This window comes from Oryzias latipes, chromosome 12, assembly GCF_002234675.1.
Source record: "Oryzias latipes chromosome 12, ASM223467v1".
Lineage (NCBI taxonomy): Eukaryota > Metazoa > Chordata > Actinopteri > Beloniformes > Adrianichthyidae > Oryzias > Oryzias latipes.
In genome coordinates, this window is record NC_019870.2 from 8658725 (window position 1) to 8682710 (window position 23986).

The 23986-nt window shown below is 39.2% G+C and overlaps 3 protein-coding genes across 5 annotated transcripts; 2 read left to right on the plus strand and 1 right to left on the minus strand.

Moving 5' to 3' along the window:
* Window positions 1-3537: 3537 nt before the first annotated feature.
* LOC105355207 lies at window positions 3538-7674 on the plus strand. Its single transcript, XM_011481561.3, has 3 exons — window positions 3538-4340; window positions 6018-6198; window positions 7154-7674. The coding sequence occupies exons 1-3, from the start codon at window positions 3792-3794 to the stop codon at window positions 7318-7320; spliced, it is 897 nt and encodes a 298-aa protein (XP_011479863.1). The 5' UTR covers window positions 3538-3791; the 3' UTR covers window positions 7321-7674.
* A 638-nt stretch (window positions 7675-8312) lies between these two features.
* LOC101169376 (ATP synthase subunit alpha, mitochondrial) lies at window positions 8313-13470 on the minus strand. Its single transcript, XM_004074564.3, has 11 exons — window positions 13335-13470; window positions 11962-12037; window positions 11708-11877; window positions 11455-11628; window positions 10382-10548; window positions 9516-9816; window positions 9219-9443; window positions 9041-9148; window positions 8817-8961; window positions 8591-8741; window positions 8313-8511 (listed from the first exon to the last, which is right to left on the minus strand). Exons 1-11 carry the CDS (start codon window positions 13392-13394, stop codon window positions 8433-8435), a joined length of 1656 nt encoding a protein of 551 aa, XP_004074612.1. The 5' UTR covers window positions 13395-13470; the 3' UTR covers window positions 8313-8432.
* A 1242-nt stretch (window positions 13471-14712) lies between these two features.
* On the plus strand, window positions 14713-23647 carry c12h18orf25 (chromosome 12 C18orf25 homolog). 3 transcript variants are annotated; one of them, XM_004074691.4, is made up of 5 exons: window positions 14715-15121; window positions 15657-16544; window positions 20560-20730; window positions 21082-21193; window positions 21320-23647. In XM_004074691.4, the coding sequence occupies exons 2-5, from the start codon at window positions 15728-15730 to the stop codon at window positions 21507-21509; spliced, it is 1290 nt and encodes a 429-aa protein (XP_004074739.1). In that variant the 5' UTR covers window positions 14715-15121; window positions 15657-15727; the 3' UTR covers window positions 21510-23647. The 3 variants fall into 3 exon arrangements, with proteins under 3 accessions (XP_011479867.1, XP_004074739.1, XP_011479868.1); XM_011481566.3 differs by lacking the exon at window positions 20560-20730 and having other exon boundaries at window positions 14724-15121; XM_011481565.3 differs by lacking the exons at window positions 20560-20730; window positions 21082-21193; window positions 21320-23647 and adding an exon at window positions 17997-20330 and having other exon boundaries at window positions 14713-15121.
* The last annotated feature ends 339 nt before the right edge of the window (window positions 23648-23986 follow it).

Sequence of the window (23986 nt, forward strand, 5' to 3'; positions counted from 1 at the left end):
CCTTGCATTTTCATATTTTCTTTAGAAGCATATTTTATGTTGAAGTTTATGACAAGGGGGTCTGCAACCTTCAACACTTAAAGAGCCATTCGGGCTGATTTCTCACTGACAACAACCAAGGAGAAGCCACAAAGTTGACTTGATTTAGGTTACTGTTACTATTGTAATGAATATAAATAAGCTATAGTTCGTTTTTTTATTTAACATAAGTAGCATCATCGTAAAGAGAAAATAGCTTTTTTTCCAAAATATGAAATAGTTTAAAACTTTTGACAGTGTTCACATGACTTCCTTTCAAAATAAAAGACACACTATCACATAGAATCCTCTCAGTGAAGCAAGCGTTGTAGTGTTGTGTCAGCAATGATTCAAAAACCTGTTTATTTTACTGTTTGTGGTGCATCTCAGCCAGAAATTTGTTACATTCAGCCAACTAAGATTAAATCAGAGCTAATTAAGTCACCTTTTTTTCAACCACAAGGCGCACTTACACTCTTAAAACTTGTTCAAAACTGAAACTTACCTTATAATTGAAATAATAATGCTGGTTGTGCTCAATGACCGACTAATGTACTGTGGTACACAGCGAACCACAATTTGCCGATGTTGATGAGCACTGCAGTCTGAAGGAATTAAAGCATGAACTTTATTTTTCTGCATCAGACAGGTGGAGCAAGAGACAGGCTGAGATGTTCTCTGAAGGTGCAGAACAGAAACTTAGCAGAGATGTTTGATTTTTGATTCAAAAATGAAGTCTAGACTTATTTTTACGCCAAAACTGAGGACAACTAATGAAAGTGGGATGCTATGACCAGAAAAGCTGCTTATGGAGGATGAGCTGATCTGGTGAGGAGCGCCAACCAGGGGATGCATCTAGAAGATGAATAGGACTAGACCGATGACTGATCCTTGGGGAACACCACAGGTAGAGGCCAGTTCTGTTCTTTCAAAGAAATTTGACTTTATCCAGAAGAGTCAACAGTTTGCCAGATCCTTGGAGTTATTCATAAGTAGCCAATAAGACTACATGGATTTTTTTCAAGACACTGTTGTCGAAAAATCCAATTAAAGAAGGATTAGGACACAATTCTGTGGTTTTCATATAAATAGCTGCACCAGACAAAAGCTCTTGACACATTCTTGCATAAGAAAGATGTGCGATGCAGTAAATGTACATCAGTACAAAGTGTTCCCCCAACCTCTCCATCAAGCATACAAAGCCGGAGACTCTGACACGCTGCAGCTTCGCTCACAAATGCCAATTTAACTGTTACAGTGAGGGCTGACAGACAAAGTAATGTGCACTGTCTTTAGGCACTTTCAGGGTTTTTTTTCAAAGCTTTATTGGAAAAAAATTGGACATTGTGTCCTCCAAACCACAAACAAGGGAAAACATCCAAGCTGTTATCAGAAACCAGTCCAAAAACAAGAGTCTGCACTGGCTGTCTCAGTGTCTTTGGCACATATTATTAACACTTCTGTCACACAGCATTCATTAATACAACTAGGATTTTAAAGCATGATTCAAGACCCTTTAAAGAAGGAGTTTACTGATTTTTCTGATCATTTTTTATTTATTTATGACTGCACCTGTTCACTTTTCAATGGTAATGGTGAAGTGTCAAATTGTGATGCACTTCCAAATCAAATGCTTACAAAATAAAATCTGAATTATATCAGACTAACATTACAGCAAATAGTAAAAACTACAGGTTTTTTTTCACACATTTGTCTATGACATTCCTTGTTTTTTATTATTTTCAGTGAATAACTATACTTGCAGAACCACAGTCAGGAAAGCCATGCATACTGCGTGTGCTTTACCCTAACACAGTATCACTGCAAAACCACAAAACTGACCATTTTGATTTTAAGGTTCATATTCAATTCAAAATTAGTCAATTCAAATAGTTACTAAATTTGATTATATTTATGTATTTATAAATATTTCTTTTGTTTTTCTTCTATTGTTCTTTTGTTTTTATTGCTTGAAATTAGGGCTTCATGATATGAGGAAAACTTGCAAATTGCGATATTAGTGATTAATATTGCGATGACAATATAACTTGCAATACATGAACAAATAGCAAAACATAATTTCCATTTCACTGCAACAGTTTCATTTAAATAAAAGTCATCATAACTTAAATATACTCCAAATGACACTTGTCTACATTGTAGGCAAACATCTAACATAAATGGGCTCCATCCAATTGGTCAAATGCATAAAGAGCTTTATTTGATTTGTTAAATCCTTCAAGTTGCCATAAGATTGTTTTAGTACATTTAAGGTAACCATTTATCACAATTTTTGCCGTCTTTTGCGATATGCATAGTATTCAGTATTGCACAGCTTGATATCGCGGTAATGATAAATTTGCGATTTATTGTGCAGCCCTACTTGAAATAAACCAGTTCCAATATTAATGCCTTTGTCAAATTTACATCCATCCATCCCATCTATTGTCTAAACGACACAGGGCCACAATCGCACACCCATACACATTCACATTCACACCTAGGGACAATTTAGAGGAACCAATTAACTCCACACAGAAACGTCCCCCATTGGTGTTTCTGTTTCAGGTCCCCCAGCCCGGACTTGAACCGGGGGCTTCTTGCCGTGCATTTTGAAAACCAACTTGTTTGGTTGAGAAAAGTTTTTTTTTATATTAGAACAAAAATAAAATTCAATTAATGAGTATTCTTAGATAAAAAAATAGCAAAAAGGGTTTTTGCTGTGGCAATAATTGCATTCAAAGAAAAGCAATATCCATATTTTATCATTTTAAATTAAAAATGTATTTCATTTATTGATATTTTTTAAACCAAGCTCTGATTTTCTAAAAGAAAGAATAACCATAATGCAACTGCAACTTTGTCGCCTCTGCTGCATTTAATCTAAACCAGGCGTGTCCAAAGTGTGGCCCGTGGGAAAAAGCGCCCTGCATTCAAATTTCTACCAGCCCAATATGCAGCCCCCAGCACTATCTAAGAACTCTGTGTACCTTTTTCTTGATTGTGATTGGCTAAATTATGTTATAAGCCGTTGTAAACCTGTGGCTACTTGACCTTCAGAGCCTTAAGGGCCAAATGAGAGGAACACAATGATTTGCTTCTTTGATCAAAACCACAGTTGTTGTGAACGTGTTAACAAGTTTACACTGAGCATTTCATTATGAATATTTTGTAATATTTCATATGAACCCAACTTTAAAGGTCGTTTTTTTCTAGACAGACTTTTTTATTTCATGAAATTATTTCTGGTCTACAAATATAAAATTCACAGTTTTAAAAAATTTATTTAGAGGAATTTCCTGTTTATGAGGAGGCATGAAAAGTATTCTGTTGCAATAAAATGTTCATAGAATAGTTAATTGGTTAGCCCTCACACATTTTCACCAAATCTGTCTCCCTGCAAAAGATGTAGACATTTCTGAACCAAACTGAGGACGAAGATGCTGCAGAGCCTGCAGCTTCTCTGGAGTCCCCTACTGCCATCTAGCGGCCATAACTAGGTATGACACAACATGTCACTCATCAAGACACACCTGTTGACCTGGAAATCCGCGAACCTTTACTGGCGGTTGAACTTCACATATTTGGCTTGATGACTCAAAAAAATACCAATAGGAACTAGAAAGGCGCCATAAGCGGTGTAAAGTTGCATTATACACTTTGAACAGAATTAAAGCGCGTTAATTAAGGGGAAAAAGCACGTGCGCAGACAGAGAGCGTTAAACCCCCGCTGGGATCCAGCCTTCTCCCACCGGGATGTCTGCAGGAATGAAATGTCGCAGACAGGTCCGAGCTCAGCTGCACACCTGACGGACGCTTACCCCCTGAACCTGACTGTGGTGGTCCTCCTGCTCCTTCCCTGCGTGCTCCTCCTGCTGCTCCTCAACTGCTTCTTCCTGGTTTACAAGCTCCTCATCCTGATTAAGCGCAAGCGGCGGAGGCGGGGGGACACCGAGGAGGTGCTGCTGCGCTCCACCCTGCCCAGAGTCAGGCTCTCCGACGCCGTCTTCTCCCCGCTGCAGGACGCTGGGAGGGCCTACATGTCAGTGTCCGAGCCCGTCCTCCCGCATCCGGTCACCTCCTCCAGGGCGTCGTCCCGGGAGAGGCTGGGTGTCAATGACAGGGTGAGGGTCCGACTGCTGAGGCCCGACGGCGCCACGGGGTCGGGGTCCCTGAGGGCCCCGAGCAGCATCCGGGCCGCCTCATCCGCATTCACCCCTAGACTGGAGGCGCCCTGGAGCATGAGCGCACCGGTGCTGACCCAATCCAGTTGCTCAGAAACCGAAACCAGAATCAACCTGGTTCCTCCAAACTCCCCAACGGTGAGTCCTGGAGCTGCTCAGACATCAGCTCTGATTTCTCCCAGGTTTCCTGCAAATTCAAACCAAACATCAGCTTTAAACCAAACTGACAGAAATGGACAAACTGTTTTTTGCAGAATTTTTTATGGATGCCGAAATTGGAAGGTATTTGAAGGACTGAAAAAAAATGTAGTTGTTTTTTTTTTTTTTGGCAATAGATGTAACTCGTGTTCAGGCTAAAGGTAATTTCATATAGATCTGTTTTTTAAGGCATTCCCAGTTATCTTTTAATTGTGATTTTTGAATCCTATGTTGTTTTCTAGGACATAGTTTCCGCAGAGCGGCAGTAGTTCCTTAAAAATTCGCCTCTAAGTTGAGGGCAATACTGTTGGCATGGCGTAACCAAGCCGCTTCCCTTCCCCAATGATGAGAGCTCTCTGTTTACACTCTACCGTTAGCTCACAGCCCCTCACACCCCAACCTAACATTAGCGGTGCAACGAAAATGGCGAGCAATATTGGAGCTATCCAGCCGTAACAATCTTTTCAGCCAGAGACCAGCTCAGAAGAGGAAAACAAAGACGTACATGGATCTATTTGTCTGCAAGTGCACCAGAACAGAACAAATACAATCTTTTTCCAACTGCATTTTTTTCCGTCTGCTTCTGATTCACAACGATTGAAATAAAATGAATACTCAGAAATGCAATTGTTAGCTTAAATTTCTATAAATATTTCCACCATCATCAGAAAATTTGGATCTTTAACGCTGAAAGAATTTGGGCCAGTTTCTTACCAACCAAAACCAAGCGAAACAATGTCCCCCCTTTTTTTTAAACGCTCTGTTTTTGTGGCCGTTAATCTATTCATTCAAACATGTAGCTTTCTTTTACTTTTGTTAGTGACGTCCAAGTTACTTAAAAAAAATAATACACCCTGTGTCAAATGGGATCTTCCTCCTGTAGCAGATTTACTTGAATTGAAAATGAAAAAAAAAATAAGTCAAACATGGCATTTTTAATCATAACAGGGAGATAGACAGTAGGTTTTACCATCTTTTTGCTCAGTTATCTGATATGTCAAAAATTTAAACATAAATGACAAAACTTAATTGACTAAAGAAAATCTAACCAAAACTACAAACTTATTATTTATTCAAATTGTTTGCATTTATTTTCAAAGCCACAGTGGAGGGATGAAAAGAGCTGCATGTGGCTCAGGATGCAGACCCCTGGTCTAAACAATGAGCATGCAGTGGGTGACTGTGGAGAGGATCAGCTCCTCTCTTACAGGAGAAAAGACAGCAGAATCTGACTCTGTAAAGTCTGAACATGAGAGGCCGGGAAAAAGAAAAGAATATTTGTGTTAACAAAAAGCCAAGCTGGCATTTGCAAAAATGACACACATGAAGGAAAAATATGACATCTTTTTTATATAGTTTAATTGAGCATAAAAAAACTAATATATTGTTTTTTTAATCAAATAATTAGTCTTAGACTGATAAATTTGAGACTTTTGGTTGTTTATTCCATTGGAGCATTTCTAAGTTAGTTACTAGTGTAAATCATGCACGTTTTTAGAAAACATGTCGATAAAATGAGACCAAACTAGCGTAAATCTCTAAGTGATCCTGGCTGAAGCATCATTTTTCTGTTTTTATGGAGTTGTTTGTACCAAATCCATTTGTTTTGCCTATAAGATGGAGCACATCGGCCACATCCGGCGCAGCAGCACTCGTGAGAAGCTGTCAGAATCTGCAGTTCATCCGTTTGACAAAGTGATGGCTGAGTGCGAGTTCACCGACCCAATGACAGACATGTCCTGTCTGAACACGACCGCAGTGGGTCCCGGGCTTGACAGCGACTTCGGAGCAAGTGCAGGTATTTCAGTGATGGAACAATCTGTGTTCGGGTGTTACTGACAGAACCACAAAGTAACAAGTCCATTCAATTTAGGATCCAATTCAATTTATTTGTCACATTTGAGTTATGAAAGGAGCTTTAGCTAGTGTTTTATCTGAATAAAAGGGACGACTGACGGGTTTAAGTATTAATAGAAGCTTTTTCTGTTGCAGAAATACAATTTAAAAAAATATATCAATAGATTTAATCAACAAATTTAATATTTTAAGAAAAAATGCTCATAACATTATGAAAAGCTAAAAAAATATTCCAGTTTGAATGGTTTTAAGTTAGATGGAGCAAAACTTTAAGATTTGTAAAAATGTGTCTTTTTAATTTTGGCCAAAATAGTTGGAACTTTTAAAGAGATATAAAGCTATTTTTGGTTACCATTTAAACCAAGCCCCAACTCCCTTTCTGAATTTAAAACAAACACAGGAACACCAAAAGTTGCAATACTTGAAATGACCACCGGAGGCTGGTTTCTAAATAAAGCCATTTCCAATTGATTTCTATTGTTTGAAATTGTTTTTCTACCAAATTGAATTGTATCTATCCTTGGTACAAATAACTTTTCTTTTAGTCTTTCCTTGATATTATGTATGAGGATGTAAATTGGCTCTTTTTATTTAAAAAAATCAAAAAGCATTATTTAATATTGATTATTTATTTACTAAATGACTTTTTTCAATTGGCAACAAAACTCATTCCACTCTGTTCCCAATTCTTCTCTTGAGGGATGTGAAGTTTAGAGAAAACCTGACTCATTTGAAACTTCATTGTATATATTCATCAAAAAGTATTGGTCAACACTACTAACCTCAACCTGTTACTTAAAAATCCTACTTTAACAATAACTTTAAGCCTTTTTTTGAGTGTCATAATCCTTTTTGAATAAACCTGAGGCTATAAAAATACTGGTGTTTTTTTCCAGGTGTTTCCCTGCGGATTCTGTCTGCAGACAGTGACGGCTTGTCCAACGGGGTGTTGGCTTCAGCTCTGGAGTGGGATTATTATGACCCCTGCTATGTCAAACAAAACAACATCCCCAAGCATAAACACCCCATGCCTGCAGTACACACTAGGCAGTACTGGGTGTGACCAATAGTTTTAGAATTTGTCAGATTTTACTGTTTAAATGGCACAGCGGTGTGCATGTTTTAGCATTAGGACACTTTTTATTGCCACAAATGTGCACTTTGACGCAACACCTCCGTTTTTGATGTTATTTCCACTTTGTAAATAACTCACCCTGACACTTGATTTGTTCGTTTTTCTCTAACAAAAAAATATGTATTTAAAAGGCATCACTTATGTTGTAAAAATCTTAAATATTCACATTTATTTGTTTGTTTGTCTTCACCGATTCATAACTAAAGTTTGTCTGTTTCACACGGTTTCCTCTTCAGATTCACCCAAATAAGTATTTAATAAAGTCCTTTTTTAGAAAGTTGATGGATCAGATTATTTTCTTTCGGATCCCAGGATTACCTCTTTGAGATGGTTGGATTTGGAATTAATTTCAATCAAAATATAAAATAATTAAGAGATTTACATCTATACATAAAGCAATCTGATTAATCGTGACTTGATTGGAATAATAAAACTAAAAATAAGAATGCTGCATAAAGCTTCAGTGAGAAGTTTTAGGTCTAGCATGAAACTCCTTCAACTTTGAATTACTATGGAAAAAAAGTTACTTTGAAAATAAATTGAGGCTACTTTAAAGGTTTTTAGTAATTTAGCTTTTCTAGTGTGGAAAACTATTGTACTACTATTGTATAAAACTATTGTAAAAATAAAAAAATGCTTTTCCAGGTTTTTTCTTTTACATATTTTAAATCTTCAAGAGATTCAATTTGTTAAAATAAACTAAATGTAATATTTTATAATCCTGAATAGATATGAGGCCTAAATTCATTTAATTAAAGTTCTGATTTTAAGATTTAAACTGTTTTAAAATATTCTCCAATGAAAATCCATCTTAAATAATGTAGATATACTGTAATACATTTTAATCCAGTATGATAGTTGTTTACATAGAAACTGATGGTAAGTATTGCAAACCAACAAAAAAGAAGTGAACTGCCTGGTTCAGATGGAATAGTTTATTTTCTGTTCAGGGATGTTTATACATTAAAGATCATGAGGTGCTTTTCAACATTTCATGGAATTGACAACTGAAACTGAGATCAATTAGAACATGAGGCTCTTTACTCAAAGCTGGAGAGGAAATTCAACACGACCTGCTTCAACTTCGCGTCTGACGCCTCCGAGATTTTACCGTCAGCCCTAAAAAAGAAAAAACAGTCACATAGTTAGACATCTCTATGCTGACAGAGACGCACTGCTTTTGGGATGTTTGACCTACTTAATAGCTGCCAGCAGGTCTTGGTGCTGACTCAAAATGTGCTGCAAGAACGCCTTCTCAAACTTTGTGATCTTGCTTGGCTCCATTTTGTCCAGATGTCCCCTCACCCCCGCATAAATGACTGCGACCTGCTCCTCAATGGCCATAGGACCTGAAAGGTTAAAGGTTAGCGGTGAGACGAAGATAGTAAGATCAAATGAAGATCGAGTGAGGAGTTCACGCTCACAGTATTGGCCCTGTTTCAGAAGCTCTGTCAGACGGACGCCTCGGTTCAGCAGCTGTTGAGTGGCGGCGTCCAGATCGGAGCCAAACTGAGCAAAAGCAGCCACCTCACGGTACTGAGCCAGCTCCAGCTTCATGGTACCGGCCACCTGATGACAGCCAACAAGCAGTCAGGCACCAGGGGAAGATTCTCTGTCACAAGGTGGTGAGATCTTATGGCAGACTGACCTGCTTCATGGCCCGGGTCTGGGCAGCAGAGCCCACGCGGGACACAGACAGACCCACATTGATGGCTGGACGAATTCCTTTGTAGAAGAGCTCGGTCTCCAAGAAGATCTGGATGAGACGGCAAACACTGACGGACACGCTTATGTCGTGTATCAGAGAGGACAAGTCAGAGACTCACCTGTCCGTCAGTGATGGAGATGACGTTGGTGGGAATGTAGGCTGACACATCGCCAGCCTGCGTCTCAATAACAGGAAGAGCAGTGAGGGAACCCCCGCCAAAGTTGTCGTTCATCTTAGCAGCTCTTTCCAGCAGACGAGAATGCAGGTAGAAGACGTCTCCAGGGTAAGCCTCGCGGCCGGGTGGACGGCGGAGCAACAGAGACATCTGACGATAGGCCACAGCCTGCAGAGAAGCCACATCAGCCTTCCAAGTCTTTTCAAAGCTTCTAAACTCTCGTTTGAAATCAGATCTGACCTGCTTGGAGAGATCATCGTAGATGATGAGCGCGTGTTTGCCGTTGTCTCTGAAATACTCCCCCATGGAGCAGCCAGAGTAGGGAGCCAGGTACTGCAGCGGCGCAGCATCGGACGCAGTGGCAGACACCACGATGGTGTACTTCATGGCATCGGTGTCGGTCAGCCTCTTCACCAGCTGAGCCACCGTGGACCTCTTCTGGCCGATGGCCACATAGATGCAGTACAGCTTCTTCTTCTCGTCGGTTCCTTCGTTGAAGCGCTTCTGGTTGATGATCGTGTCGATGGCGATGGCAGTTTTACTGCGACACAAACCCAAACACTCAACATGGAAGCACTCAGAAATATGTTTGAATGCTCTTTGCTGTTATTATACATCTGGGGCTGCATCTTTTAAGCATTTTTCAAAATAAAAGGCATACTATAAACATTTTTAAATTGCGCCTACTTTTATGAAATTCAACCCTGAGAAAAACAAAAATTGTTCCTTACAAAGCTTCTTCTCGCAGTTGGAAAATATGAAAAAATAATTATTTTTTAAAAATCATTACAGTAAGCATCTTAAATAGTACAATGAATCCTAGAGTTATTGAATCAGTGTTTGTTTTGTCCCTTTGCTGAGTTGCTGCTGTTGTTGACAAGGTTTTTCTTCCGATATGAAAAAACAAAAACATTTTCTAACACCACAAACTGTTTTTGGGAGCAATTCTAAATACTAAAAAACAAAACAACCCCAGGTTTACTAGAAAGAATCATAAAACAATTTGACATCTCCATCCATCAGTCTGTCATCTTCTTAAGGTCACCCTAAACAAAGAAGCTCATGCTGTCCTGTGCCCAGATTTGCTCTTTGAGCTGCATCCTCACCCAGTCTGTCTGTCTCCGATGATGAGCTCACGCTGGCCTCGACCTATGGGAACCAAACTGTCCACGGCTTTGATCCCCGTCTGCATGGGCTCCCTCACAGAGATACGGGGGATGATCCCGGGGGCCTTTAGACCCACGCGCCTGCGGACTTTGGAGCCGAGAGGGCCCTGAAAACAAAGCACATTTGCAAGAGGTTTTTAAGAACCAACATTTCCTCCTAAACTACAAAAACGAAACAAGTTAGAGGATTAAAATTACAGGGCGATGTTAATGGACTTCGCCGATTGTCAGAAACATCTGAACCCATTTGTGGTATTTCTTGTGGAATATAACACAAACCAAGAGGACCACAGAGCTCATGTCTGATATTTCTCTGTTACACTGATGTCACCTTAGGTTTTCATGGATTAACAAAGAAAAAATGAGTCAAGGTAGAAATGTTCTCTTACAAAATAAGTGTCTAAAGCCTTATTTGAATATTAATCATTTATGTTCACGTTTCAAATATCAGCCTCAAGTCTGTGTTTGATTCTAGTGATAATTACTTCAAGTACAAAACAGGCACTTAGATCTCTTGCTTCTTTTTCATGCTTGAAAGTATTTTAGTTTAGTGTTAAATATCTTCAAAACGTTTGAAAAAGTTCATTATTGCTATTAAAACTGGATTTCACTAAGGTTTAAAAAAATGGTAGCAGCTTTCATTGAGAGCCTGCATAATTTGCTTGATCGTATTTTAAAGATTGATGAACGTTTGGTACTTTTAAAGAAAATAAATCAAGAAATAGAGAAGCTCAAGAGGTTCGGACATCATTTAAGTGTTAAGACCTAAATATTTACGGCGTTTATTTATTTGTCTATTTAAAAAAAAATGTAAAGGCTTAAATGATAATTGCAATGACATCATCTGGAAAACGTGAGCAGCTATTTTACAATGTGTAACAGTATTAAGTAAATGATAAAGTCCTATCCAGAAAACAAATCTGCAGAACAACAGAGCAGGAAACTCCTCTTTATTCATACTTATGATGCCAAATGGAGGGAAAAACAGCAGCTACTACAGATTATAAAATTACCTTTCCATCAATGGCGTTCCCCAAAGCATCAACGACCCTCCCCAGCAGCTCCTCCCCCACGGGAACATCTACAATAGCACCGGTTCTTTTGACAATATCGCCCTCTTTGATCAGCTTGTCATTACCAAACACCACGACGCCCACATTGTCCGGCTCCAAGTTCAGCGACATGCCCTGCATGGGGGTGGGGGCAAACGTTGAATTGTTAACGTGACAGAAAAAATACGCAAACAGAAATATTTGGCACCATTACCTTCAAACCGGAGGAAAACTCCACCATCTCCTCAGCCTGCACGTTCCTGAGACCGTACACTCGAGCGATTCCATCACCGATGGACAGAACGCGGCCAGTCTCCTCCAAATCAGCGCTGGTGTTGGCCCCAAGGATCTTCTCCTCCAGAATGGACGACACCTCGGCTGTGCCTTTAATAAACGCCAAATGTGAACGGAGCAGTAATTACAAAAGAAAAGTCCTGTCCTTTCTAATAAACAAAAGGTAGCAATGACCTGTTTTCTGCAGCCATGGGCGGGACGTGTGCAGAGTCTTGGCTCCGACACAAACCGCAGCAATGTTCTTGGATGCCTTCAAAATAATAAGTCAACCCTTAAGTTTATTCTGTCCATCTATTTCTAAAACATCCATTCAAATACAAATAAAAAAAGCGTTATTCATAAAGTTTAAACAAATTTTAAAAAATTAATCAAACTAAAGCGGAAAAAGGGTATTGATGCTCATGAAAATTATGGTTGAATTGGCTTGAACTCTATTTTTGTCCCGATGGTAAATATGATAACTCTTTTTAAACTGAATATGCTAGCTAAATATACCTGCTACTGTTCAGGAAGTAATCCAATAAATCTTACTTAAATTAAAATATTTTATACTCCTTAAACACTGCAACAAGACAATTAAAAAAAAAATCAATTAAAACGCGGTTCCAACAGCTTTTGACTGGTTGCAGTAAAGACTTTTTAAAGTCCATTAAAAAATGAATTTACTTTTCAGTTTTCAGCTATACTTTAAAATAATCAGTGAGCCTCAACCACATCCCGCTCCACAAAAACATGAAAATCTCAACTTTAGCTTAAAAGTTTTCAAAATATGAGATTGGATGTGTGCTGGCTGACGTTATTTAATTTGTGGCTTGTTCAATTCGCCAACTCTAGAAAACAACACATTTAAGACCAGTCACAATCAAATGTAAAACTTTTTGCAAATAATGTTTGTCTTTCTCATCATTTAATGCAACTATATAATTCTGAGGTCATGGATCAAGCTCTGTCAGAAAAAATATGTGGTTTTGGAAGACTTGAATGTAAGAAATCAAGCCCTATAGTGGAAATGGCTGATTTAAAAAAAAACCACACAAATGTATCAAAAAAAACAAGCAAACATCCACAACTACTGCTAATTGTTGTACGTCACTGTCATCAGTCCCCCTTAAGTATTTCAAGGTCCAACATATAGAAATGCTGGCACAATAGGGGATCCAATATACATTAATAAATTAATGTATTAAAATCTGTTAAGTTATTAATTATTAGCATATTTTAATAAAATAACAATAGTGGTTTTCTAAACTTTGTGACCTACTGCAGCGGAAGCTAGTAAAGTAATCACCAATCTGACCTTCACTGACAAGTCGCAGTAAACGCAATTTTGAGTAACTTCCTCTAACACCCCATTAGTAAATCCATATACCTATAAAATATCCAATTTATGTCTACTTTTCTATAAAAGGGGAATATGATATTCCAAAGGTAAACGGTCTGACGTCCTGAGGTGCGCGGACGAGTTGGGAAACCATGGCAGCCATTTAGAGAAATAAAATATACTTTTTCTAGTCAAAGGTCAACATTTAGAGGTTATTTTTGCTTACAAATCTGGCCCTTTGAGGCAGATTGCGGACGATAGACGCTGCGACGCGAACTGACAGCATAATGGACCTCTGTTGATGTGTCCTGCTCCCGGAACCCACAGGGAAGGACGGAAGACACTGCAGGCTGCTACGGAAAGAGCTCCGTGACCCGGAAGTACTTAAAAAAAATGCATTTTTCCATGCACCCAGTATTGAAACTAGCAATATAATGTAGTTTGTTGTATGTAAATCTAAAGCAAAGTAAGTTAAATTCATTGTCAATATCAACACATAGCCTAATAGAAAGGCATAAGCCAGTCAGCCATTATTTAGTCAGCTGGTTATTATAGTTCACCTCCATCTCCATTGTTTGATGGTCGACCAGTTAATTCAAAACTTCCAAACTCATTTATAGGATTTCATGAAAAATCATTCTATGTCAAAGCATTACACAAAAGAAAAAATAAGCAAGTTAAGCTCTAAGTTATTAAATATCCAATTTTTCCAAAATACAAAGAAATCCATTTTAAAATAATGCATGTAGTCTTTCCATGCAAGGAACTACTACATTTACAATTTGGTTTTCCAGGAAATAACTGTTCTTTCTGTGACATAAATATAGAAACACTTGATCATCTTTTTTTTTTAATGAATGTTTTTGGGAGGATTTTTTTTTCTTGGTGCTCCTCAAAGTTTCCCTTTCCTATTTCTTTTCAATTACAAAAGCACATCATATTTTTTTGGAGTAGTTTCTGGTGATAATCTATTTGATTTGACATTTAATACTGTATTAATATCTGGGAAATGTTTCATTCATAAGAGCAGATTTTCAAAAACCAAACCATTATTCAATACATTTCATGAAGAGATCAGTTTATATTTTAAATCTCTGAAATTAATTTAAAAAAACAAAAATGCAATGAAACTGTCTATTTTCATTGAAGATTACATGTTGTATGACAATATCTAGTATTGTAAACTAAAATTATAATGTTATTATTTTTATTTATTTATTCATTTTTGTATTTTATCCTTTTTTTCTTTCTTTCTGTTGTAGTCATGTGTATGCATTTGTTTGAAGTTCAATTTAAAAAAAAAATATTGGGCAACTGTACTGAATGCCCCATACCAAGACCTTTTTCTGTCAAATCTCAGAGGACAGCATCTAATTTATTTAATCTATTTCTCGTAATCTTATAACTTAAAATTTGTTTAAATGACTAAACTCCAGCAACGGAATACCTGACCATTTACTTACTCATTTTGACTTCAACATTAATTTAATCTGTTTTATAAGATCTGGAACCTGAAGCTAATCAGTCACTCTTGGCAACACTTCAGTTTTTTGAAAAAAATATTTATTATCAAAATCCTACAGTGGAATAAAGGGCAAATACATAATTCAAATGGTTGTAAGGATACAGAACAAAATGGAACATCTCGCATACGCTTAGTGTATCAAAATCCGCCTTCCTGCTCATCTGAATAGAAAGAAAGGATGAAAAAAAATATTAAGCTGTAATACTCATGTAAACCTGAAGGGGGCGTCTGAATAAAACCGAGAGACCGGAAGTGGAAAGGACTGCCGAAGGAGACATTTTAAAATAAACACTGAGCTAACAGCTAAAAGAGCTGGCGAAGCTCAGAGCGGACTGCGTCAAAGCAAATTCGCGTTCATGCAAGTTGCGTTTATTTAAAGCGGATTTGGTGTTTTGGTTTCATTTATTGGAAAACCAGAGAACTTAATATTTTTTTGAAAATGTTGAAAAGTGCAACGCTGGAAAACGAATACTATAACTAACACCGTGGTAAGTTGAAACCAGACAAATGCAAAAAGAGGGGTGTAGCTAACGGTTAGCCTACTTTTAGCCGTTGACATGAGATTGCCCGGTACTTCTGTCTGGATAGACACTGTTTCCATTTATAGGCTTGCGGTGCAGCTGTCCTGCCTGAGTGTTTATTTTCACCGCACGTTTTTTTCTTCTCGCTCTCGGCTCGGGAGGACGATATATTACGATCGAAATTATTTCAAGTTAGCAGCCAAAAGGTTGTTAGCATAAGCTAGTTACAAACTCCAACAGAACACACACACACATATATATATATATAAAACATTAAATAACCAACTTTTTGTACAATTTTTCACAGAATCTTGCTTGGAATTTTATTAATTGTGAAAACTTGGGCCAAAATGAAAAATTTGAATATATGTTGGTATTGATGCATATAATATTGGGCGAGTCTGCTGTTATACATGCAGTCAAAGAAGCCTATTGAGTCTGCTTGTTTTGCATTCCTCAGCATATCAAAACTTTCAAATGATTTTTTTTTTTTTTCTGGCAGGTGAATTTCTGTCCAGGGACATTGGTCCAAGTTTGGTGGACCTTTGGGCTCTGGGCTAAACAAGATTAAAGATGGCTGATTTCTCAAGAGCAGAAGAAGTGTTGGATGTCGAATGCCCTCCTGCATGCCTTGATGATCCTCAATCAGCCACAGCCTCAGTTCATGAAGAACAAGATGAGCATCTGAAAACGGAGACCACCACCAGTACGAGTTCACCCCCAAGGGAGAAGGAGATAGACAGCCCCTTAAACACTGAGGGGGAGCAAAGTCTCCTTTCAATGCCATGCCTGATGAAGGAGCTCCACAGAGACTCCCCAGAGTCCCAACATGCATCTAAAAGGAGTGACAAGCTTGTGTCACGTAATATCTATGAAAGTGACTCTTCAAATCCCTGCATGCTGTCCCCTTCATCTAGTGGGCACCTTGCTGACTCAGATACTCTTTCGTCTGGAGAAGAGGGTGTTGTTCCACCTGCAGGAGGAGAAGAAGGGGATGCTATGGAGGCCACAAATGATCCTGGGCAAGAATCAAAACAAACCTCTGCCACTGCCTCAGGAGGTAGGAAGTCCCGCCGGTCGCGTTCAGAGAGTGAGACGCCTCCCAGTGCGATGGCTGCCAAGAAGAACCGCTGCCAGCCTACAATGGCCGTAGCTGCTGGGCTGGAAACTAATGGCAAGCCGACTAAAGTGAAAGGTCACCGGAGCCAGAAACACAAGGAGCGTATACGTCTGCTGAGGCAGAAACGTGAAGCAGCAGCACGGAAGAAATATAACCTGCTGCAGGACAGCAGTACCAGTGACAGTGAGCTCACATGTGACTCGAGCACCACCTCCTCTGAGGATGATGACACTTCTGGAGGAAGCAAGACAATCCAGACAGATATTCCAGGTAACGTCCATAATCTTATCACATACTGTGGCTATAAATACTTAGTTTAAAAAAAAAACATTAATATAGCAAAGACACAGAACCTTAGTTAAGAAAGTGTAATCAAATCAAAAAATGTTGTAAAATAAATGCCAAAGAAGGCCTGCTTTGTATTTGTGGATCGGTCATTTTCTAGTTTTTTCCTCATCTACCATCTAAAGTCATTTGTCTTGTATCTCTGCCTAAATAATCTTCATTTAGCTGCTCTCTGTCCAGTCACTTGCCATTCTACTTCACTTTTTGATGGCGCTTGTGTCCCGTTTTGCATGCTGTGAAGGTTTATTTGACACTGTATAACTCATGGGGTAATAATAATCCACCAGTAGTGCCATTTCTGCTGTTTTGGTAGCTGTTCTATGTTCCATTGTGATTTCATTACATTTTTACAAAACATACCTGTTAGAGTTTTTAGGGTCTAATAAATGTGTAGATCACTGAAAGATGCGATCAAAGGTTTCTTTTTTATTATTATTTTAATAGGACCTGCTTTGTTTTATTGTTTTTTATTTAGTGTGATGAAGGTTTTTTTGTTGTTTTTTTTGTTTTGGTCCAGGTCGATCATACTGCCCACACAGAATTATTTTACCGGTTCAGTCGGGTGGTCCTTCTTTTCTAAAACAGATTCTGCAGAGCAGTTGGGCAGCGTTTGTGTGTTAAATGTTAATCTATACAATGCTCTGAATCGTCTAATGCAAACCGAGGTCAAACCCTGACAGTCCTCTGTACGTGTAGATCAGCTCTCTTGTTTCCTCAGCTGATGTAGAAATGTCTTGGGAGAGCTGAGGCATCTGGAACAACAAGTAGGCTAATATTTGAAGATGTGATGCTGCTGTTGGGAAAGAGGCCCTCATATTTATCTAAGCCTGATCTTTTCACTCTTTTTTTTTTTTCCTTGTGGCTTTAGAAAGGCTTTTATTTAGTGAGTAGCAGTTAGTAAATTTATGTTTTTTTACATCAAATGTTTCTGATTTAATCAGGTATTCTCCTGTCTAATGAGAGAGTTTGAATAATGAAGATATTGCAATTGTGTTCATACTGCACCAACAGTGAACATGTTTGCTTATTTTGCTCTATAGATCTAGTAGTTGTAGTAATTACCCTTAAATGATGTCTGTACTTCGAAGACTCACCATTTAACATATTTTCCAAACCATAGTTGCTAAATTTGTCACTTAAAATGCCCAGTCTTATTCTTTTGAAGAACCTTAGTACATGAAATGTCTTCAACCATTTTTACATCCTACACACACATTTGAGTGCTCCAGTTGCATGATGTTGTCCATCAGCATGAGAGTCGATCTGCACGTAACCAGAAAGTGTCTTTTTTTTTCTTCTCTTTAATGCACAAGTCCACTTCCGAAGCATGAACGTGCTACTGTATTTTCTTATGGCTTGGCCTCAATGTCTTTAAAGCTGGCTTCAGACGTGCATCGGAGCGATCCAGAGTGGGAGCCCACATTCATGGGCTGCTGGACACCAGCTCGTGGGACAGGAACGGGATCGGCAGTGTTCTGGAGGAGGCCATGACGCGGTTTGCTGTGATGCAGCGTCAGACCGAGGAGCGCTTCCGCGTCTGGATGGAAAAGCTTGCCCACCTCGACTCGGACGACTCCTCCAAACGCTCGAGCGATGCCCCAGAGGGGCAGCAGGGGGCGAGGCTGTCCCCGCCGAGTTCTTTTTTGCCATCCTCGGAGTCTGCAGAGACTATGGCAGCCTACATGTTGGCTCGTGAAAACAACAGCCTCGCCCCTACCCCTTTAAACAACAACATCCTCTCCGAAGCTGTCTCTCAGAATGGAAATGTTCCAGACCCCGGCCTCCTAAATGTGTAGATTTCACTTCTGCGTCAGTCCTGCAGCTTGGATCGGCAGAACTTGTAGATTCAGGAGGCGGGACAATGGATTCTAATTCAGAAAGGATTTGAGGTCACTAAGGTTTTGAACATCAGCTGGCTTGAGCTGGTCATTTGACTCTTAACAGACCTGTGTCTCTGTGTGTCGGCTGAAATCACTGTGAGGTTTGACAGATGAATTCAACTCACCTGTTCTGGTGGCTTTGGCGTGGAGTCATGGCCCTAATGCTAATGGTTGTATGGATTTAGTTTTCCCAGCTGTAAAAACACCTTTCGTTCTCACGTAGAATGCATTGCAGGAGCTTGGCTATCATTACAGTTCAGGGGGGGGGGTGCTGCTGTATAATGGCATGTGCCTTGTCATTTCAAACCCCGGCTCGGGGTGATCGATAACGCATTTCAGTTCTATTTTGGTAGGACTCGCATTTAACCTCCTCAGTGCTCATCTTTCTCCTGAACGGTCTGCATTGTGCCTGCAGAAAGTTGGGGACACAGCTTTTAGTTTTGGTGGCTGAGCTTTAACTAATAGCAGCAGAACATATATTTACAAATTTTCTTTAACACAATATATAAACCCATACATTTTTTTTCTCTTTTTGAAAATAATGTCACAAATTCACAGTTTTACGTTTGATCTGTTTATGTTATGAACGTTACTCCTCCTGCTGATGCTGCCTTTTTGTAGTAAATAGATTAGATTATTTTTTAGTGTATGGGGTTCAGGAAAGGGCTGTTTTTCTTTGGGAGGGTGGGGGTAATGACTCCAAACCTTAAGAAAGAAACTATTTTCCCCTTTGGTTTGCACTGGTTTGCTCCCATGTTGGCCTGTTTCACGGGACTGCGTAACTTGAATCCCAGTAAACCATTCAGGGCAGTAGCGGTGACACAGCAGCAATATGGTGCATGTTGATGTTTACGTTTTTTCTAGTGACAAATAAAATTGGCAGATCTCTGTGGCCTTCTCTGGTTCAGATCCTGTGGTCCTTCAGAAACTTCTCACCCAAACCGCACCGGCATCACTGACCATCGATGACACCCACTAACACTAACAAACGGAAATGGAGCATTTGCTTGATCATATTTCTAGTTAGGATGTCCAAAAGTGTTTAATGTATGTGACTGCATATGATTTCCTGAACCTAAAGCTGAATGCATTCTTGCTTCACCTGTTTGCATGTGATTTATACTGGTATATAGAATGTGCGAGGCCAAGCGAGTTCTCATCAGCAGCATGTGTGCAAGGCGTCGCTTTGCTAATGCTGATCAGCGGTGACTGGCAGGACGCTGTGGCTCCAACATTAACCATGACTGAATGGTTTTTCCTTCAGACTTTGTGATTCCTTTATTTTTGTTGTGTCACTTTGTTGCCATTTAAGTGCTGCCATCGTTCCCTTTGTGGATTTATTTCATTGCTGCCATTGTTTTGCCAACAGTGACAATATGCATTAAAAACATACATTTATTTTGTACACACACTAAAGGGCCTTTCATTGTTTACCAAAGAGACTGTCCTGGTTTACATTTGTAATTTTTCAATCTATATTGCATAAGTAAGTGCTTTGGTTCTCTGGGTATATGTCTGGATCCAGCCTGATCAGCTGTTAATATGCTGGGTTCTTTTGTTGTTGTTTTTTTGCTTGTACGTGCTGTTCAGACGCACCCCCTCAAACACCTACACACGTCTGAAGAACAGTGTGTCTCATTACAGGGTAGAACGAGGAGATGCGTTCCTGCTCTTCCATAGTTGTCCTCTTTTTTTTTTTTTTTAATCATCCAGCTACCCTTTCATCCACTGGGCAAATTTATTTTCAAGTGTTTGGTAATGACTGTATTCTAGTGTACTTTTTATGTGAATGGCTGTTACTTTACAAGCAATAAATGGAAAAGAAAAACAACTGTTTTAGTCGTGCTAACCTGTCAATCGTTGCAGCCATTTAGATGGTGCTGATGACACCAAAGGTTTTGGCTCATTCCTGTAACCTTCAATTCTGGGCTTTTTGGGTCATTTAGGAAAAAAAAAAGTACATATATATTATTCAACCCGCAAGATTCCAATGTGTTAAAAGAGTCCTGCCATTCCCAGAGATGATTTGAATAATTAAGTGTTTTCTTTGTTTCCTGCAGACGGGCCTCCTGTAGTGGGTCACTATGACATTTCAGACACTGATTCTAACCAGGAGAGTATAAATGTGGAGGCAGTCCGGCCTACGGTGATAAAGCATGAGCTAAAAACACACAGAGGCCAGGATTTGACATCTCACTCTGGGTGTATAAGAGCTCTGAGCTCGATCGCAGGTCAGTTACAAACCCAGTTTATCGCAACTGGTCATTTCTTCTCAGTGAGGGCCGGACTTTCGAGTACATGGGTGTCATCAGTAAACATCAAGGAGACACAATCTTTCAAGTACATCCTTCCCATCTAACAGTTTGCATTCGCTGCTGCAAGATGGCCTTTAAAACGGCGTGATTGTCTGCCATCATTTCCCGCTGAAATAACTCAAGTGTTTACTTTGTGGCTCCATTTTTTTTTTCTCCTCTTCTTTTTGTTTTGTTTGTCACACAGCTGCAGCCTTCATGTGTCAGCAGGGCCTGAATGCTTTCCCCTGCTCCCACAGTGTGAGTGACTCTTCCTCTCATTCATTTCAGGGCAAGTGGAGCTCCAGCTGTCAAACAAGGAGAGCTCTCAACTCAAAGCCCAGGTTAAGATCGCCTCCTCTGACAGTGAGGTGGAAATTGTCGAGGTCCAACAGAAAGCACGGTAAAGATGCTCGATGGGGGCGCGATTTGTATACAAGTTCACCTCCCCAGCCCTCTTCAAACACAATAAAAGCATTTTTTTATGGTTTTTATTTGTTTTTTGTTGTTTTTTTTTTGATGAATCCAGATGTGCTCATCCATGCGGAGGGGTGATAAAGAGTTTGTCTTCCTGGAAGGAAAGCTCAGTGGAGCACTTAAACAGCACAAATCAGTCCCAGCTCTGGACTACAGTTTCCCCTCAGCACAACTGGGTGTCCCCTCCAGAAGTTGTGGACCTCACGTTGGACGAGGATGCCGGGCACAAATATCTCCTTTAAGCAGCGGGTTCCCCACGTTTCCCCTCCCGACTCCTCCAGCCGGCCTAGTCTTGACGTGTCGGCTGAAATCCTCAGTAGATTTGCGGCCTTTTGCCTGTAACCGCTCGCGTACCGTTCCTGCACCATAACAGTACGCTGTCTTTGTTTTTTGAACTTAGTGTTGAACAATCCTCTTCCTGCTGAATTTTTTTTGCCTCATCATTTATTAATTTAGTTGAAATAACAGCACTCTAAGTGATCTGTTATTGATAGCAATATCCTCCCTTTACTACTTGATACCTCACCTGCCCCCCTTCAATAACTGGTGTAGACAGGAGGGGGGGGTCTTCTGTGCATCTACAGATTGTATGGAACAAGCTAAGATCAGGCCCCTTTCATGACTATTACCTTATTTCACTAAAAGCTTTGAAGAAGAGGCTTTCAGATTGCGGCGAAATGTATTTGGTTGCATTTCCATAAATGGAGTTTGCCGCCTAACCGTCAGGGTGAGAGTTTTCTTTCTTTTTAAGTAAAGTCTTAACACTGGATGTGGTTTAAATCATTCACCTGCTTTAAGCTGTTCCCAATGTAATTAAAACTTCAGTAAGGAAATGAAAGGAGCGGTCAAATCCTGACTGCCTTGAAAGTTTATTAATCATTATCTTGCACTTAAAACCCACGTTTTTATGCGTCTGTGTGGAGGGCGGGGGTCAATCTTTAGGTCAAGCACAAACCTAAGAGTCACTCGTGAATTTCTCAAACAAGGAGTGGCTTTTTTGTTCCTTCAACCTCTGAATTTTCAGCTGGCTGTTGCGTTGTCTTTGGCAGTTGTGGCTTGGGTCTTATGTGTTAGTATGGAAATGCGTATTTCCAAACAGCTTGACTTTACTCTGACTAACTTATTTCCCAAAACGTTTTTTTTTTTTCTTTTCCTTATAAAAACAGAAACTCACACTTGAAAAAAAAACACACTAAAAAAAACAACAACCAATCTGAAGCATACAAACACTGCTGCTTGTGTTCTGCTAAGAAATCCATTCATTATGTGGTTTGGAATGAAAGTTAAATATTTGAGTCCTGAGTAACTTGGTTTTTGGTGAATGTACGGCCTTGCAGTTTTAGTTGATGTTTTTACTTGTTTGCACACTGATTTCCAAGAACTCCTTTTTAAAACTCTGGGGACCCCTTTCTGTTAACGGAGGAACTGCATCTTCCACTAAACCCTGCAAAGCGTCACTTCCTGAATGCCTTGACAAGTGCACTGTTTCCTTTAGAATAGTGAAAAGCTTATTCTTTTACACAATAAAAGCCTCAACAACTATTTTATTAAAAAGATGTAAAGCACACAGGTGCAAGGCATTGTGGGACATTTACTGAATGCGATGTTTTGACCCTGAACGACAGGGCCTGCTTGCTCCTCAGACCTTTTATGTCCTCATGCAGCCAAGCTGGTATTTCGTTTTTGTAAATAATTCTACTCTATTTTTAATTTTCTGTATCACACAACAAATTATATTTACTTTCCTAAAAGAAATTTGGGAATAATAAAGTCATATTAACTTCTGCTGGTCACAGAAAGGGAAAGTTCTTTTAGGAGACTAAACCAAAGTCTAACTTTTATTTTATTTTATTTTGATTTCATTCATTTCATAGTTCCTCCCTATTTTTTAGCAGATTTTAATTAGGACGTTTTGTGGATTTATTGTGAAAGGTTGTGATCATGAAATGTTTCAAATTGAGTAGAGAACTGTTTTTATTTGGCCAGTTGTGAATCAACTGTACTCTGCTGTATTCATCCTTCACTTCAGCTAAAATAATCAGTTCAGTTACATTTTTTAGGATTTACTGTAAAGTTTGTAAGACGGAAACATCATTTGTGATGGAAACGGGCCGAGTTTCCATGACTGGTTGCACATTGCAGGTTGTAATGGGTTTTTGTGTGTGTGTGTGTGTTTTTTTTCTATCTATCAGGAATCTTTTCCATTTCCAATCAATCAGATTTTTTCTTTTTTTTAATTTGTTTTACTTGTCAGTATTTTAAATTAACAAAGACATGTTTATTTTGTTGCTTCTTTAAGTCGCTGGCTTTCTTGGAATAAAGTCAGTAGAACAAAAAAATATTTTGAAATTAAATAAATAGTGCTATTTGAAGATCTCCTGTATGGTTTCTTTTTTTTTTTTTTTTTTTTATTCTGTAGGTCTCCACCTCACAAAAATGAGCTTTTAGGTTGAAATAACATTTCAAGACCCACTCCAATCATCTTTTGATGTATTTTCAAACTGTTCCCAGTAGACGTTTAGTTATAATTGGGCAATTTTAGGCTAAAACAAAAACTGTCATTTAGGACATAGTTTCTGCAGAGGAGCAGGAGGGTTGATTAGAAATTTGCCTTTGTGTTGTGGGTGTGACCATTGGCAAGTAGCAACCCCGCCCCCTCTTCCCCACATCATGCTCTCTCACCAGCTTACAGACCCTTACACCAGCCGTACAGTTTTGA